General features: G+C 46.5%; 1 protein-coding gene across 5 annotated transcripts in view; it reads left to right on the top strand.

Moving 5' to 3' along the window:
• GAB2 (GRB2 associated binding protein 2) overlaps window positions 1–18,345 on the top strand; it is a 205,020-nt gene extending 186,675 nt beyond the window's left edge. For 4 of the 5 annotated variants that reach the window (XM_065595935.1, XM_065595918.1, XM_065595923.1 and 1 more), the window contains 4 exons: window positions 627–717; window positions 2,892–2,994; window positions 4,201–4,326; window positions 5,932–18,345. In XM_065595935.1, coding sequence (XP_065452007.1) covers window positions 627–717; window positions 2,892–2,994; window positions 4,201–4,326; window positions 5,932–6,075 — 464 coding nt within the window. In that variant the 3' untranslated portion in view covers window positions 6,076–18,345. The remainder of the gene's footprint in view (window positions 1–626; window positions 718–2,891; window positions 2,995–4,200; window positions 4,327–5,931) is intronic. The other variant, XR_010601206.1, reaches the window with a different exon arrangement.
• Window positions 18,346–18,646: the final 301 nt, after the last annotated feature.

The raw sequence follows: 18,646 nt of genomic DNA on the forward strand, positions 1-18,646 counted from the left end.
CCCCCACCAGCAATGACAATAATTGCATGGCGCGGCCGCTGTGCTGGAAGAGGGAGTCTGAGCCGCACATGTCAGCGCACTGCTGGCAGCCCAGCCCAGGAATGCTGTAAAAAAAAAAATTGGGGGCACCACTTTTTGGCACCCCCAAATCTTGGCGCCCTAGGCAAGAGCCCACTGCAATTAAGTGGTATGTTGATAATGTTAATTTCTGACTGACGATCAATAGAGGGAGGCTTTTCCGAGTCTAATGGGCATCAGTGTTTCTTTAATAAGCCACGCCTACATGCTGTCCTGCTGGGTGTTTTTGGGTCCTATCATTCCCATAGAAGACACATTCACCCCTCTGGGGCCCATACGATGGAACTCCCATTGGAGGCAGTGGGAGTCGGGTGTGCACATGGGAGGGATGAATTCTGCTCTGATTTCCCGTGACCCTTGCATGAATGACTGCCGGAACGTTGTGGCTTGGAATGCTCCTTGACAGTTGATCATCTGATGATCAAAGTGTTGATCATCCACGTGACTGTGGACGTCTTTGCATTTTATTTTTTAAAATACAGTGAGTTAGTGTTAGGGAGAGTTTAAAGAACGCGTTCACTGATGTATAAATCCTCCTTCTGTGACAGCAAAGCCAACGCCTCTGGACCTGAGGAACAACACGGTTATCGATGAGCTTCCCTTCAAATCGCCGGTCACCAAATCTTGGTCCAGACCAACGTGAGTACATTGGGGGGAGTCTTAACTCCTGCAACACCATCATGGACCAAGCTCAGGCCGTGTCCACATTAGCTGGACTTACTTAGCTTCAGGGTGATAGATTGTGATGGCATAGCTAATGCACCCGAAGCCACATTCTAGTCTCAGTAGTATCTGCATCATTCTGGAATATGGCCATTGCAGTTGATGGAGACGCTGGATTTACACCAGTGTCACTGAGATGTAACTAACCCTAGATCTCCAGTGTAGTCAGCACCAAAAAGCGCCTTCGGGTTCTTGTTGTGCTGGTCTCTTTAACGTCTCTTGTTGTTTAACCGGATGTGTCTTCTGTCTTGCAAGGCTTGTGTTTTGATTCTGAGCTGGAGATGGGCCCCAGCTGCAAAGTCTGGAGCCAGATCTGAATTTTCTAAAAGCTTGAGGATGTCTGGATTCAGGGTTTTTGCTTGGTCCGTTTTATAAGCATGGCCAGCTGCAAAGTTTCGATCTGGATCCGACTTTCTCAAAGCATGTTGATGCTGAGATCTGAAGTCCCAGTCTTGGCCCCAATTCTAGCCCATTCAGAGAAATGTATCAGCATTTGCTAATGTTCTACCTGGTGGTGTGATAAAACTCTGTGAATACAGGAGGATTGCCTCAAATTCCACATTGAAATCCAGTGCATTACAAAGCGCTAATTACCAAAAGTCCAATGTTTAATCTCATTTGGAGATTGTTGCCTTTTTCAGAATTGTGCATAAACCAAACCACTCCTAAGTCAGATAGTTTTGGTCCAAACTCAGAGCAAGGGTGGTCATTGGCTGGCTGAGGTTTACAAAAACTTTGAGTGATCCCAGACTCAGCCGAACCTGGAGTCAATATATGGTTTCATATCAAAACTAGCTAAAACCCACAGTGTCAATGCAAAACAGGATGGCACTCAAAAGGTTTTGACTGAGTTTTGCTTTGAGAGCCCTTAAAGCAGGGAGGCAACCTATGGCACGTGTGCCGAAGGCGGCACGTGAGCTGATTTTCAGTGGCACTCACACTGCCTGGGTCCTGGCCACCAGTCCGGGGGGCTCTGCATTTTAATTTAATTTTAAATGAAGCTTCTTAAACATTTTAAAAACCTTATTTACGTTACGTACAACAATAGTTTAGTTATATATTATAGACTTATAGAAAGAGACCTTCTAAAAAAGTTAAAACGTATGACTGGCATGCGAAACCTTAAATTAGAGTGAATCAATGAAGATTCGGCACACCGACCCCTGCCTTAAAGCAAAGCTCTGCTGTGAGGAACTCTGCAAATTGGAACTAAAGAGCTTCATACCAAACCCTCTAAGCCAAAAGTGCCGGGATTCACACGACTCCAGTTCTGGCACTAGTTCATAGTCTGACATTGTCCCATATGAGGACATTAGCTGTTATGACTGTTATAATAAATTGGATTGTTTGGAGACTGACTGCAGGGCATGAGAGCTGTGTGCTCAGATCACTACATTAGGAAACATACAGAGCTTGGGTTTTGATTGACAGGATGCCTGACCCCACAGAAGCTAATGGATTTTTCTCTTATCGACTAATTTTATGACCCTTTTTTACTGCCAGGCAACCAATAGCTTTTTAAGATGGGGACTTCAGTAACAGACTCTGATTGCATTATGTTATTCCTTATACAGTAATTAGATCTGGTTGACTGAAAACAAGATGAGGCCTTCAAGGTTTGGCCTTCCATCAAAATGCAAGAAGGCTACTGCACAGTAAACGCAAGCTTGAAGCTGTGATTAGTATGGAGGGGAAATGGCGCGAGAAGCTCGGGGGCTCTATGTGCTGTCATAAGGGGATTGCAATTAAATACATCCTGTGAGATAAAAGAGTTTATGGAGCCTGGACTCTAGTAATACGATAGCAGGAGAATTGAGGCGACATAAAGAAACACAGTGATATTAAACAGAAATGAGCCAGAGCTAAAGGCCCAAATCTGGACCCTCCCTGAACTATGGGAAGCTTGGGTTGTGGAGACAAACTTTAGAAATGGTCCTTCTTAAGTGGCACCAAAACCCTGGATCTCATCCATGAGCTGCAGGAAAGTTCAGTCTTGGATCCCAGGTCTGCAACTCTGACCCCATCCCTAGTAAGTGGTGAGCAGTGGGGTCCTGCGGCTGTAACTAACCCATCGGCACCTCTCATTACAGCCAGACTTTCAACTCCAGCGCCTCACAATACTGCCGCCCAGTCTCCACCCAGAGCATCACCAGCACTGACTCGGGAGACAGCGAGGAAAACTACGTGGCCATGGTAAGTCCTGTTAGCACTATCAAGCTTCCTAAGCAAGGCACCTCTGTCCTGCAGTGACTTGGGCTCTATAAATGCAAACCACGGGTAGTGACCGTAGTGTTAAAGATACTCAGATCTATGGTGATAAGGACAGTATATATCCTTATATGGATTACAGGGCGGTTGATTGTAACATGGCCTTCTAACATGTATCTATATGGAACATTCTATTGTTTTTTAATTATTGTTTTACGTTGTGGGAGCAGAGAATGAGAGTGGACACAGACATGCCGTGTGCTTCTCCTTCCCGCACCAGAAAACTCAAAAATGACCCTCTCTTTATTAAGTACTACTCTACCTCATATCATGGTCCTCTCTGGGAACTGGAGGACCAAAAACTCTATTATTTTAATTCCATGCCACATTTTATTGTACCTGTTTATTTTTAGATTGATTTTTAGACCCTTCTCCCACAGGAAGTGCTTGCATTCTCTGACTGTGTCTGGGGCAGGAGCCATCTGTACTGCCCCAAGCATGAAAAGGCAGGTTCCCATTGCTATAACCAGTGACATTGATGAAAGAGACAGGAGAATTTGTGTCTCTTACAAAACTGCTACCCCATGACCTATTATTAATCAATTGTATTTAAGCTTACACAGAGCTCTTCGTCATGCTGGGAAATGTATTCAGAGTGTGTACACATTTCCCAGACCTGAAGAAGAGCTCTGTGTTAGCTTGAAAGCTTGTCTCTCTCACCAACAGAAGGTTCAATAAAAGATACTACCTCACCCACCTTGTCTCTCTAATATCCTGGGACCAACATGCCTACAGCACATTGCATACAGTTGTATTTAAATCTACCTGCAGTGCAGTGTAGCGAAGTGTAATGATGATTCTGGGCCCAATTAGGGCCATGCTAAGGCCTGGTTCCAGCAAAGCACTTAAGCATATGTTTAACTTCAGGCATGTGACTAGTTCCATTGAAGTCAATGAGACTGCTCAGGTGCATCAAGTTAAGCATGTGATTTGGGCTATGGGACCCCACTGAATTCAGTCCACTGTGCTGTTCTCATGGCTCTTGACCCAAATTGCAGAGGGGTAAGTGAGGGGAGAATTCAGGCCAGGCCCTCGCTTAAAGTGCTACCAGTGATGGATTTTGGATTTAGGTCCCTTGTATTCTCCTTGTTTTATTAACCCTTTTTTTCTCCCATCTCTTTCCTACATTAGCAAAATCCTGTTTCTGCTTCTCCGGTTCCTAGTGGCACCAACAGCCCAGCAGCAAAAAAGAGTTCGGGGAGTGTGGATTATCTAGCCCTGGACTTCCAGCCAAACTCACCTGGGCCACACAGAAAGGTATCTTGGGGTTTTTTTTAATTTTTTAATTAAATATTATGTATTTTTAATGGTTTGAAACCAGCTCAACAAACAATAGGGGCTTGATTCTCGGCTGAGATAAGGAGGCACTACTTCAGTGATGTCAATGGTGTTGGATCTGGCCCTGTATATTATTCTAGGCCAAATTCCACCCTTACTCACATACCCGCAGCTGTATTGGAGGTATAACTAAGATCATTGGAGGCAACGGCTTTTATGGTTGTAAATGAGAGCGGAATTTGGCCCACCTACTATAGATCCTATATTAGGCCTAATTCAGCTTCCACTGAAGTCAATGGGAAGATGCCCCTTTCCATGGGAGCTGGATTAGGTCCCCTCATTCCTTTCTTACATTTTCAGATGCAGGATCTCCAAAGTGCCCTGGCCTAAATTATCCAAAATGACTTGTGATTTGGATGCCCAACTTGAGGCACCTTGAAGGTGACTGCTTTTTAGAAAGTGCTGAGCACCCAGCCATGGAAAATCAGGCTGCCCTTAAGGTGCATCAAGTTGAGCATCAAAATCACAAGTCACTTTTGAAAAGTGAAGTCCCCATCTATGAGCCAAATTCTGCTGAGCCAATTAAGATGCTGCCAAATGAGGACTAGCCGGCAGGAGCAGATGGACTAGTGAGGGGAAACACCAGCAAATTGGCTTCTAGATAACATGAAATGGAATTAGTGGCTCTTCAATATGTTCAAATATGTATCTTAAATACAATTCACCTGTATGCTATATAGTATCTTCCATGCCAACTACATGGATTACAGAACAAAACAATACACGTACTTGAGAGGTGGCATAAAGCCACCAAAATCTAGTCTGGATCCAGTTTACGATTTTCTGAACCTCCAAAGTTTGGATCTGGGATTTTCGATTATGTTTCTCTAAAAGAGTTAAGCAACTGCAGAGGGACAAGAAAATTAAAGTACTCTGAAAAGCAACTATGTAAAAACAGCATCTTCTCACTCAGCAGATCTGCTCCTTCTGTGAATATGGAGCCACACCTGCTTCTTTGAATGACAAAAATAATCTTTTACTCCTCACTAGCCCTGCAGAGCCAACACAGCTAAGAGAGGGGGGGCTGGATTCTAGTCCTTCTACTGTGTCGCTAACAGTGTCTTACTGAGAAGGAAAGAACCCAGTTGGACTCTCAGATCCCAGGCTGTGTTTGCAGCGCTGGCAGTTAGAAAGCAATATTGTTTTGCTTGTAAACTGAGCACATTTGACACAGAGTCACTGAGAGACAATAAACACGGAAACCCAGGGTACCATTTTACACTCTTCTTTCAGACCAGGCTCTCACTTTGGGCCTGCTCCAAAGCCTGTTAAGTCAATAGGAGTTTTTTGATGAAGGCCTCATTAAGAAATAAGAGGGATCTAAAGAAAGGATTTGTAAGTTATATAAATGAAGAGCTACCAAGGCTGAGATATAGGCAGGTGGTTCCAGATAGCAAGAGTTGCAGAGGAGAAGGCTCGTGCAGTATGAGGTGTGAGATTGTACGAGAGGACAGAGATGAGGCCAGCAGAGTAGGTAGATGTACTATCACTACGTCACGCTGTGTTCTTCTCCCCTGTACCCAGCCCTCCACATCGTCAGTCGCCTCAGACGAGAAGGTCGATTATGTGCAGGTTGACAAAGAGAAGACACAAGCCCTGCAGAACACCATGCAGGAGTGGACTGACGTTCGGCAATCAGCAGAGCCCATTAAGAGCATGAAGCAGTAATGGACGGGGCAGATGGGGACAGCCATCCAGACAGGCAAATGTCCAACGGGTTTTCCCAGGCTGGGGTTCCCCTGGGTATGCGAGCTCACTTTGGGGTTGCATTTCTACAGTACTGTTGTTTGGGTCTTTTTTTTTTAAAGAAACTTAATTTCAGGGGAAGACTTGGCAGATATTGTTTGCCAGTGACAAAGACCAAGTACTTGCAGTGGCTGGGTTTGTGCTATTACTTTAGCTGCTGGCTATACTGTTCAGGAACTTAAAACTTAGCAATACTGGGGTCACAAATGCCCAGCATGTCTTTTGCTTACAGCTGTTATTAAAGCCACCTTGTACCTGCTAACACTGTAGTATCTTTCTCAGTCTTCTTCCGTACTGTACACCTGAACTATGCCGAATGTATATGGTTTGGTGGCGTCTTTTACAGGACACAGATTCCCGCTCCATACCATTGGGTGGTCCTGACCTTTTCAACCTCTTCAAAAACAATGGGCAACTGCCAGGTCTAATATGTACTTGTTTTATTATCAAATCGCCTGTCAATAATGACCGACATGCGTTTGTAACCTGCAGGGGGCGCTTCTCCATCAGGCAGCATGGCTTGTGTGCCAATACCTGTGGCCATTCTGTAGCTTGCAAAACGCCCAGACTGACCGACTGGTTGAGAGGACCTTAGACCTCCAGGGCTGACCTCTCCTCCCCCACAGCATACACATAATGTATCAAACAGCAAGATTTACTGAGGTGCCTCTTCTTTTTAAATGGGTGTTGATGTGGGAGGGTGGGGGGTTCTAAAGTCCCCAAAATGAAAGGCTTGTGAAAGGCAGGATCAGCTTGTGAAAGCAGAATTAAAGGACTAGAGGCTTGAACTCAATGGGAATCCTTTCACTGACTTCAATAGGCTCTGGATCTGGCCCTGAGGGTCAACTTCTGCCCAGGGCGGCAGCATTTGCAGCCCCATTGGGAGACAATTCTGCTGCCGTTGAAGTCAGCGAAAGTTTCGCCATTGATTGCAATGGGAGCAGGAAAAGGCTCCCCTGAGTCCGAGTGGAGAATTAGGCCCATGTGTGACTTGTATGGCTTAATGATGAGTAAGAGGAATGGGATATGGGACTGTCGACAAGGATCTGGAGGGCGTAGATACTGTACCAAGGAAGGAGTGGAATTGTTTAGAGGCCCAAGGAGGGAGAGCTAGGTGTAATGTAGTGGAGTTGAGTGAAAGAAATGTAGGCTACTGGTGAGATCTTCAGCTGGGGAATAGTCTCCCACGAGGAGCCAAGGCAGTCCCATCACTTGAGTAACCTAAAGCTGTGAGGAACGTGCTGTAGGGAACGACTGTGCATTGGGCCCTGTGCCTTCTTCCCCCATCTCTGGTTGCCTCAGTCTGGTGGTTTGCACAGTGCGGTGCCTCAACACTGGGTCAACACTACAGTAGCAATTGGTGTTGATGAAATTAACAATCCTCAACTGAAATGAACAACGAGCACCTAGTATACATAGGGCAGTGAGGTCCAGGGTCTTGACTCATCCGGCACTTTGGGTTCATCTTCTTCTAAGCCCTTGCCCCTCTGAGAGGAGTGAGAAGGGAGAACCTATTGCCCAGATAATAATCTGTAAACGCATGGATAACAATCCATGACCCCGTAACAATATGGAGGAACAATGATCGACATGCAATGGTCTGATTGCCAAACAGAATGCTAGAAAGATGCAAAGCACTGATTTGGACAAACAGCATTCTGTAAGCTAAGAGTGAACAGAAGGATAAACCAAGAGGTTAAGATAATAAACGCAATGATTAAAGAACTCAGAGTGTCTATTCGGCCCCTACTCCCCCCTCCCATTGGCAACAGGGATGGATGACAAAGGATGAGATTTTCAAATGGGCCTAAACGAGTTAGGCACTACAGCTGGCCAGAAAATGGAAATCCATTCCCATGAAAAAGTTCATTTTTTGTTTTTATAATTGTCCTGAATTGGGATCAAAAGTCCAAAATGACATTTTCACAGGAAGGGATTTTCAGGAAGTCAGGGGGAGAACAGAAAGTGGCATTTTTTGGCTTCCCAGCTGCCCACCAGGGAAGACTCTTGTCATTTTCACTTTCTCCCCACAGGCAGAAAGCGAAACAGCAGAAGCCTTCCAGGCCCACAGCCGGGGAAGTGACATTTTAATTTTTCCGAATGGAAAATTGAAATTTTTTGGCAAAATTGAAATTTTCCCACAGAAAACAAATTGTGATTTTGCAAAATAGGCATTTTCCATCAGAAAACCATTCCGATGGAAAATTCCCAACCAGCTCTGTTAGGCACCCAATGCCCATTGAATGTGCTAACTCTGGCTGAGTAACATGTGAGGGGGATTGTCAAGACAACATCACATATATTGTGTTGCACTGACGCAAAAGCAGTAGAGTAGTGGACATTGCAAGGCTGGTTCTAAAGTCGTAGTGGTGCCAATCCCAGTTCTTTGACTATAGACAGCACTGCTACTGTGCATACACAAACAGCATGCCTGTGAGGCAGCGATCGTGATGGACGGCCAATGCTCCTCTATAAAATCATGCACATGTCATGTTTACAAGTGAGAGCTGTGCATTTCCTTGCAGCCTCATGCTCGTATGACTGCCAAGGTGCATGTGTGCTGAACTAAAGCCACATACAGACATTGCCATCATCAGCAGGGGACAGAATGCAGAACTGCCAGCAACAAAACCACAGGTCCCTACCACTTGAGCGACAGGAGTTTCTCCATTAGTAGTAAGTGGCTGGCTGCTGTAGTCACTGGGGCTAGCCAGGGCCGGCTCTAGGCACCAGCAAAACAAGCTGGTGCTTGGGGCGGCACATTTTTAGGGGCGGCATTCTGGCGCGGGCCAGGCCGCCCCTAAAAATGTGCCCCGGCTGCCCTAACTCACCTCCGTTGCTGCCACTCGCACGCCGCTGCTCCGCACGCCGCTGCTCGCCCTCCCTCCCAGGCTCTCAAACCCGGGAGGGAGGGAGAGATCTTGAGCGGCCGCGGCGCGCGAAACAGCTGATTCGCGCGCCGTGGCCGCTCGGGATCTCCCCCTCCCTCCTGGGTTTGAGAGCCTGGGAGGGAGGAGGAGATCCCGAGTGGCCGCGCCGCACGCGCTGCTTCTCCCTCTCTCCTAGGCTTGAGAGCCTGGGGCGAGGAGGCAGGGCTGGAGATTTGGGGAAGGGGCGGAGTTGAGGCGGGGCCAGGGGTGGGGTAAGAAAAAAACGGGGGGCGTGCGGCCAAAATTGTTTTTGCTTGGGGCGGCAAAAATCCTAGAGCCGGCCCTGGGGCTAGCTATGAGAGGGAGACATGATAACACACACACGTGCATACACAGGGCCAGTGTATTACAAATGCACGGTCGTACCATGACATTTGCAAACACTTTCAAATTGGAATGCCAATTAAAAACAAACCCTACGCCCGATTATTAAAAGACACAGAATGAAACGTACAAGAGCACACCACAAATAACATAGCCCAGGCTGACACTATAAATGACGCCGTTCACATTTTTCCAACGCCTTCATTACACAGGCATTTGCCTTAATTGTATAACTCCTGGTGCAATCCTAGAAGCATCATTCTGAAAGCCACTAGGCCGAATAAAATGTATCACCTGGTGCTATGGGGGGCTTTCAGGTGCGCCCACAGTATCAGAACAATACATACGAAGGCTGAACACCCTCTGTTCCCCAGGATAGGGCTGAGGTCTATTGGCAGGGCAGGATGGCGGTAAACCGTGCCTGGCCCGTGCATCCATAGAGAATGTCTGTCTCCAGGACTGACCATCTGGTGCCTTTTAGCAGACATTAATTAATTCTCCCTGAGCCTGGACTGACTTATTCACATTTAGTATCTGCTCCAGAACGGGTGACAAACAGTGTCAAGCTCTCTCCCAGTGTTCAACAGTCAGTGAGCTTCATCTCAGGGGCCGTTCCATCCAAGGGCTTCATGGTAGCTGTCTGGGTGGAATTTACCCCTGCGCAGCGGGCCAGCATGAGGCCTGTGTCCCGCCTAAGGCCTATTTTGGGACAGGGCCCTGCTGTGAAATTGAGGTCTAGCCTTGCCTCCTGGCTCCGAAGGGCAGGGATGTTTGGCTCCAGGCTTGTAAGCCCAGTCCACGTGTTCGCTATGAGGAATGCCTCGGAAGGAGAGTTAAAATACTGAGCCATGTTTACACACTGAGAGGGGGCTCATACAACTCAAACCATTGACATCAGTGGAGCTACTCCTGGTTATAGTCCAGTGTAAGCAATAGGAGAATCGGGCCCATTAGGTGCCTTAAGACATGCAATCCAGGGCAGAGGACCCAGATGAAGGCCCTCAGTGAGGCGCAGGGCTTTGTCTGGGCTTTCTGTTTTGGGGTGCATTTAGGGTGACCAGATAGCAAGTGTGAAAAATCGGGATGGGGGTGGGGGGTAATAGGAGCCTATATAGGAAAAAACCCCAAATATCGGGACTGTTCCTATAAAATCAGGACATCTGGTCACCCTAGGTGCATTTCACTTTGAGTGGGGAGCGCAGCTTTGCCAATGAGTTTGTTCTTTTTCAGTTTTTAAATAAAGTTCCTTCAGCATCAACAAGAAACCAGTGGCACTGGAACACTTTTAATAGTGGGGGTGCTGAAAGCCAGCCCCCTTACCCCTGTCTGACCCCTCACCCTCCAGAGCTGGGGCCAGGAGCAGGGCCATGTCTCCCCAAGAGGGGGTAGGGGGACCGAGGCTGGGGGCGGGCACGGAGACAGGAGAGGAGCCCCGGAGCTGGCAGCCAGGACCCCAAGTGTGGGGCCGGGAGCGGAGCCCGGTGTAAAACCTGGGGATGCTGCAGCACCCCCCGTACCCCGAGTTCCCGCCCCTATGCAAGATAATAATTATTGCTAATTATTATTGTTTGGGCATTAACAGCTCTTCCAGATCTGCCCCTCCCCTCATCCTGCAATGAGCACTGCATGACCCTAATGGATCCCATTGTAGGATGCTGCTCTTTGAGACCATTATGCTGCCTTGCAAAACTGTCCAGAAATTTTACCAGCCCAGGCACATCTTCTACTCTCCTACCCTTGACCATGCAAAAGGCTGATGATCATGAAGAAGCTATAAGGAAATTTTGCAAGGCTGCCATGATGGTATTTTACAGGAAAAATAAAGCAGGTGTCATAATGGTCCACATAAAAAGAATACTAATCACAGTGGTGTTGCAGGAAAAAACGAATAGATGGGGCCAGCATAGATCTGTGTCTTTCATAGGTCTGTGAGTGCTTTGTTGCCAGCAAGCTACTCTGTCCTGCATACAGCGTCTGAATCTTTTTGCAGTGCGACAATACAAGAAGCGCATGATACGTTGTGTTTCTATAGCCCCTTTCATTGTAGAGCTCAGTGGGCCTGGTCCAAAGACCACAGAAGTCAGTGTAAAGATTCCTATTAAATTCGATAAATCCCATTAACAGGATATTGGCAACCCTTGTAGTCTAAACATTGCAGCACTGTGGTACTTCTTGAGACCCAGGAAGTGGAAATAAATGGAAACAAAAGCAAAACTGATTCAGCTAGTCTCACTCGCCCAGTTGAAGGGATTTGCAAAATGTAACAACAAAAATGGCATACGCATTGGGAAACAAATACCTTTTTAAAAATTCTTTCAATTTTAATGCTCTAAAAATTATCATTAACACAGAAAAGACTCTTTTTTTAACAAGATATGATTATTGGCCTTACAACGTCCCTTTAATTTATTAACCCTTTAGGTTCATTTCACCCACCAGTGGAATGCAGCCACCTCTGGTGCGCATCACAACTGCTATTTTAACAGCACACAGCAGTACCACCCCACAGTTTAGGACAGGCAGGCCTCTCAACAAAATGTCATTATTATAGAGATGAAACTGAAGCCAGCTTCAGACAGGAAACTTAACAAAATATTGGGCCTGATCCAAAGCCCACTGAAGTCAATGGAAAGACTCCTATTGATTTGAATGGATGTTAGAGCAGGTTCTGTGCTCATAGTAAATTGATACACTCCCTGCCTGTGTGACTTGTAGCCTGCATGCACGTATACTCAGAGCTTTGGGAATTCACCGGAAGATGCATGCTCAGAAATTCATTTTCTCTTCACATCTACCAGGCTGGAGAGAAGTTGAACTTGCCAAATGGCCACGTACTATTAGGATGCTACTGTAGATCTTGAAAGCCAGGGAGCTGAAACAGGAACAGCCTGGGCATTTTATGACTGATGTCAGTGGCACCTCAGATACAATAGCAGATGAGCTGTTCTGTGTGGCAGTCCCATTGTGCACGTGATTGCTTTAATTCCACACTAGAACATTCAGTCAAATGCAAACATCTCTACTGTTGTGACTGGGAACAAGACTTGGAGTTGGTGATCAAAGTTTCCCACCCTGTCCAAGTAAATTTTTAGTACATACGTGTGTGTGTGTGTTCTGCTTTACTTTGAAGGCAGCTACAGACCTCCTGAAACTGCTGGGTGCATCTCCTGCTCTGCTCACTGGTGAGCGCCCATTATGTTCTCCCTTTCACGTTGTTCAGGAAGGTGGCGTGTTCCTCACATGTCTGTTACACAGTACAGTGCACATAGTCAGTGCATACTCAATAATAACCTGCAACCTCTGTGCATTATGGTGCTCTGCCTTCAAAGAAAGGTACATTGAGGGGCCTAAGTATGTTGACCTGATCTAGGTAGCTGCTGTGACAAAAGAACTCACTCCTGGTTGTTCAATCCCTGGTCAATGTTTGTGCAACATTTCTGCTTAAGCCAGCCTGAAAACTAACAGCTTTAAATGCGTGGGCATCAATGACTTTGCCCTGAGGGAATTAGTCTAGTGCGTCCCATCTGCAGTGGGACAAGCCAAGGAAGAGTGGCTTCTTGGTTAGATCTGGGTATTTTAGGGAGTGCAATGCCTTGAAAATAATTAATCTTAAATGCCAGTGAAAGGCTCGGCCTGATTCTCATGCCAAGGCCTCCCGCCTTTGTCATCCCACCTAAAAAAAAATGGGTGTGTGGTGATGAAGAGAGGTTGAATTTTTGTCAAGCACTGTGCCATTTTTTTATTGTTAAGGTATAACAAGATCATGGCACAAAACCCTCAGCCATACCGTGCTCAGCAGATATTTTTTAAGGGCGCATGTATCCGAAAGCATGTATCACTTCTTGCAAGTTACCAGCTATGAGCTATCCACACCCTTGGAAATGCATTAGCTGCCTGTAGCTGATTTGTTTAGGGTTGACGTTCAGTGTTGGGTGGGAAATGAATTGCCTGCTGCTATAAATTGCTTTGGGTTCTAGAATTAGGCTTGCGCTGAAGGAGGAGAAAGAAAAGGAGTGTGTGTATTGTACAGGGGAAGAGCGGCGCGATTCACAGACAGAGCCAAGCTCTCGCCCTGTACTGTGTGGTTGCTGTCGGCTGGGGTTTGGGATGATTTAAATCAAGCCGGATGAATTTAGAACACTGTGCTTAGTTATGGACACCAGCCATGTGAAGGGTTCCCTGGCCTGTCTCTCTGGGGAATTATGTAAGAGGAGGAGCAAGTCCTAATGGTCTGAGAGTAGAACTGGATATTAGGTCTATCCTGGTCCTGACACTTAACCCCTTCCTTTGGGAACCCCTCTGCCTGAGTTTCCCCCAGGAATAATAAGGGGTCAGCAAAACAGACCTGACTCACAGGGGTGTGGTGAGGATTGCTAATGAGTTAAAGCCCTTTAAAAACACAGGCCCTGATTCTGCAAAGGGCGGAGCACCTTCAGCTCCACCATTGATTTCAATGGGGAGCGGAACTTGCTTGGCATCCTGCAAGTTGAGCCCCATCCAGCTGTGGGGCCTTATCCCATGAAGTTCAGGTGAGCTGGTCCCACAAACGCCAGCTGTCAGCAAGAGCACACTTGGTAACAGCCCAGAGGTGGCGGGCGAGGAGCCCTCACCAACAGATAGTGTAGCACTGAGGCGCGGATTCTTAGAGGTGCTTTGGAATAGGGATAAACAGCCGCCCTGGTATCTGCATGGGAATGGTGTAACGTTCCGGGTGATCCCGTTTCTGTGTCCCCTTTTGTCTGTGAGGAGACAACATGGCTGAGACTCGGCGTGTGGTGCCAGAGCTTCGCTCCGAGCCGAGAGGGGCTCTTCTCCCTCTGCCCAGTCTCCTGTGAGGAAAGAGGCCAGAGTCCGTGCAATTCCTCCCAAGCCGCTGAGATGCAGAGGAGCCTTTCCACCCTCCCAGCAGTCAACTCTGAGGGAGGAGAAGCCCCAAGCCCAGACCTGGCACAAGGGGAGTCGCCCCACAATAACAAACATGGTGCCACCTCCTGACATTGCTTTATTACATCTGTATCAGCAAGACGAGCAGGGACTGGGAGTCAGGAGACCTGGCTTCTCGTCTCAGCTGAGCCAGCCACTCACTGTGGCCTTGAGCAAGTCTCATAGGCGTGGTCTACACTGGGGGGGGGGGGGAATCGATCTAAGATACGCAACTTCAGATATGAGACTAGCATAGCTGAAGTCGATGTATCTTAGATCAAATTAAGATTACTTACTTTGCATCCTCGTGGCGTGGGATCGACGGCCGTGGCTCCCCCGTCAACTTTGCTTCCGCCTCTTGCACTGCTGGAGTTGAGCAGTCGACGGGAGAGCGATTGGGGATCGATTTATCACGTCTACACTACACGCGATAAATCGATCCCCCATAGATTGATCGCTACCCGCCGATCCGGCAGGTAGTGTGGACGTACCCTGAGGGTCTGTCTACACTGTGATAAAAAAACCTACAGCACCGAGTCTCAAGCCCCAGTCAGCTGACTCAGTCTCCGGCTGCTGGGCTAAAAATAGCAGTGTAGATGTCCAGGCTCGGGCTGGAGCCTGAGGTCTGAGATTCTCACCCACTTGCGAGGTCTCACAACCCAGGCTCCTGCCCAAACCCGAAGGTCTACACTGCAAATTGATAGCCCCACAGCCGGAGCCCCACAAGCCCACGTCAGCTCACCCAGGCCAGCTGCAGCCATGCTGCGATGTATTTAATGCAGTGTAGACATACCCTTACTCTTGCTGTGCTTCAATTGCCTGCCATGTAAAATGGAAAAGGTGACTTGACTGGCCTCAGTGAAGTACACTGAGATGCACAGACAGATGGTGGTGGGGAACTGCACGTTATTATTGTTTATTGATTGCCCATTGCATCATTAGGTGACATGTTGTGAGTGGCCAACTTCGGGATGTGATGACAGGAAGTGGGGATCACAATTATTTTGTGACCCCCGGCAGCTCTGTTCAGTTACATGCTGGTTCCCCCAGTTCTGAGTGCACATGGAAACCAGATGGTGAGAGCCAGGTGTTAGTTAGTGTCTCTTGCTGTGAAGGGTTTTGGGTGCTTTAAAATTAGCCAGAGAAAACTTCCAAATCTCTAGAGCATTCCTTCTGCCCCAGGAGTGAGAGAACTGGGGAATTTTCTGCAGAAGGGGAATTCACATGTTGTTTCAATGGTGTTGCACTTGTTGTATCCCATCTTATGATGTAGCTAATCAGCTAAGACGATGAAGTTCAGACCCAGGTGTTGTGAGTTTTACTTCCATATTGTAGTGGTTACTTTTGGCTGATAAACTGTGCAGTTCCAAGGTGGATTTGGACTGGATTCCCCGAAAGAGGGCAGAGACAGTAATGTCCCGCAAAGATCCCAGCTACATTCCTGGCCAGGCCTTTGGAACAACCAAAAAAAATGTTGGCCCCCCCCAGTGAATCCTACCCAGGTTTTATAGAGAACCAGGTACATGCTGGAAAGTACTTTAGTCTCTGCAGTGTGACTGCCCAAGCAATGCCAACATGATCAATAAGGCTTCTACTAACATACCTCACAATCAAGCCACAGTGCTTTGTTTTAAGGAGCTCCCAGGGGACAGAAAGGAGTGGAGATTCTCCACTAAATATATGTGTGTATGAGCTCTGTTTAGAATCAGCCCAAAGTCAGCCCTGGCTTCTATACTGTACCTTATTAGGCCTCCTCAGTATAACATGTATGAAACAGGACCAGTGCTGATTGGTAGCCATAGCTGTGACGAGAGAATTCTGACCTACCCACCCTCAAGTCACAGGGTCATGGTAAATTTGAGCTTGTATATTTGAAGGCTGAAGGTTCCAGTGCGCCCCAAGTTGTTGTCCCTGTATCAACCACTACCTTAATTCCACTGCAGTTTTTCCTTTCAGGGCTCTCCTGCGCTATTTTAGTTGAAGTACTTTGGCTCAGAGCTGAAAAGCACTAAGATGCTGTTATTTATGCACTGATATTATGACTGTTAATGATATTCCTGCAGCTTGACAGCTGTAGTTTTATTAAATCATTTCTTCCATGGCCACGTCCGTGGCATCCTTCCCTCTGTTGGTCTGTCCTCGGTCTCCTGTCCTCTTGTCCGTCTCTACAGTTCTTTGGGATGTATTGTTGATAAGGTCACCACAGCACTGGTTCACATGGGAAAGACCCAATATTTAAGGCTTGTAGGGCTGCCAAAGTGTCGTGAGATATTTTCCAAGCCAGCCCAATGTGACACCATACCCTGTTTCCCCGAAAATAAGACATCCTCCGAAAATAAGGCCTACTTACAGTTTTGCCTCTCGTTGTAATATAAGGCATCCCCCCGATAATAAGGCAAAAAAATGTGTACCGTATTCTTCTTCATTGAAAAATAAGACATCCCCTGAAAATAAGACCTAGCGCATCTTTGGGAGCAAAAATTAATATAAGACACTGTCTTATTTTCGGGGAAACAGGGTAGTAACATTTATTCCCCCGTGCATACAGATGGCAGGATCACCAGTTGCAACACAAACAGATAGAACCCAGGACTGTCAGCTCTATCATTTGAGCAAAATTAGATTTTCTGTCAACTCACTAGTGGTAGTAGGGCTTTTCTATTCTGTATGGCCACTCATTAGATGGTAGGGTGCACAAACAAATTGGAGTGTGGGCTACACTCTAGAGCAGTGGTTCTCAACCTAGCTACCATTATGAGCTGCATATGCGGCCCAGAATGTGTTATGTGGGTTGCATCCAATACTACTTATATGGCCCCGAGGCTGTCACATGGGCCGCAGCTCTGTGCTGACGGGCCGCAGGTGGAGAACCACTGCTCTAGAGGGTTGATCAAAGACTAGGCACTAAGACAAGTCATGAGTTCTCAGCCCATCTCTTCTGCTGACTCCCTCTGTGGCTTTGGGTGAGTCACTTATCCTGCCTGGATCTCATTTCATTTCCCATTTGTAAAATGAGGATAGCAGTACGTATTTCCCTATCTCAAAGGGTGTTGTGAGGGTTAATTAGTTAATGTCAGGAGATGCAAAGCGCTGTCAGTAGTCTGTACATTACTGGATCACTACATGATGATGATGCACCTTAATGTTACGACACCAAATGTCACAATTCCATCCTGGAACCAGGATGTCCTACTGGATAAAACCCGTTAAAAGCGCTAATCCTAAATTGTGCGGGTGAAGAAAGGTGGTGGGAGAAGGCTTTTTACACAGTTTTGAAGCTCTGCTGTCATATCATACAAGAAAACATCTGCCACTTTAATGAGCAATTAAGAGCTCCTGGCTGGAGAGCAATGAATATAGGGAATGTAACTAGGGACTTGGTCCTGCATCCATTGGAATTAATGGGAGTTCTGACACTGACTTGAGTAAATTCAGGATCAGATCCTTTGAATAATCAGTAAGGCCCAATCCAATTTCCACTGAATTCAACAGACTCCCATTGACTTCAATGGTAATTAAACTGGACCCATTTACGTTAGGATAGCTTTTTTAACTGCTGTGAGGCGTGTATGACTGGCAGCTTTGAAGCTGTTGAATCTGCAGCATATTCTCAGTGATATTTTGTGTGTTCCAAAGTGTGTGACTGTTCTTAAACAGGATTGTGGGGTATTTTTTTCCATTTGTAGAAGTCAGAAAGGACAAAAATAATCAGTGGCAAAATGTACAGTGTGTGTCTTGTGGTGTCGCTGTTTGAGTTGGTTATTAATTTTTCAAATCACTGTGGACGACTAATCACTTAAGTTATTAATTTATTCATGGGTTTTTTTCTAAAAAAAGAATAACTTGAAACACTTATTTATCCTGTAAATTGCTCTTGAGCTTACCCTAGATAATATGTTTTTGCTGTTAATAAACATGGTACATGCCTGAAGCAAAGTTGATCTTGTTTTTAACTATTGTATCACAGCAGAGAAGCAGCAGGAAAATAAAAAAATAAAAAAATTGACAACCACAATTCCTGAGTTGTAATGTTATTTGAATCTGAGGGTAAAGACATCAATTAGTGAACAAATGGACTCAGGCACCATCTTTGACCTTTCATAAAATCATTTGTGTTGGAAGAAGCCTCTTATGGGTTAGCCATAATTATGGATAGTTATGGGTTGTTTGCCAGAAGCTGGGAATGGGCGACAGGGGATGGATCACTTGATGATTACCTGTTCTGTTCATTCCCTCTGGGGCACCTGGTACTGGCCACTGTCAGAAGACAGGCTACTGTGCTAGATGGACCTTTGGTCTGACCCAGTATGGCCGTT

This window comes from Chrysemys picta, chromosome 1, assembly GCF_011386835.1.
Source record: "Chrysemys picta bellii isolate R12L10 chromosome 1, ASM1138683v2, whole genome shotgun sequence".
NCBI classification, from domain to species: domain Eukaryota; kingdom Metazoa; phylum Chordata; order Testudines; family Emydidae; genus Chrysemys; species Chrysemys picta.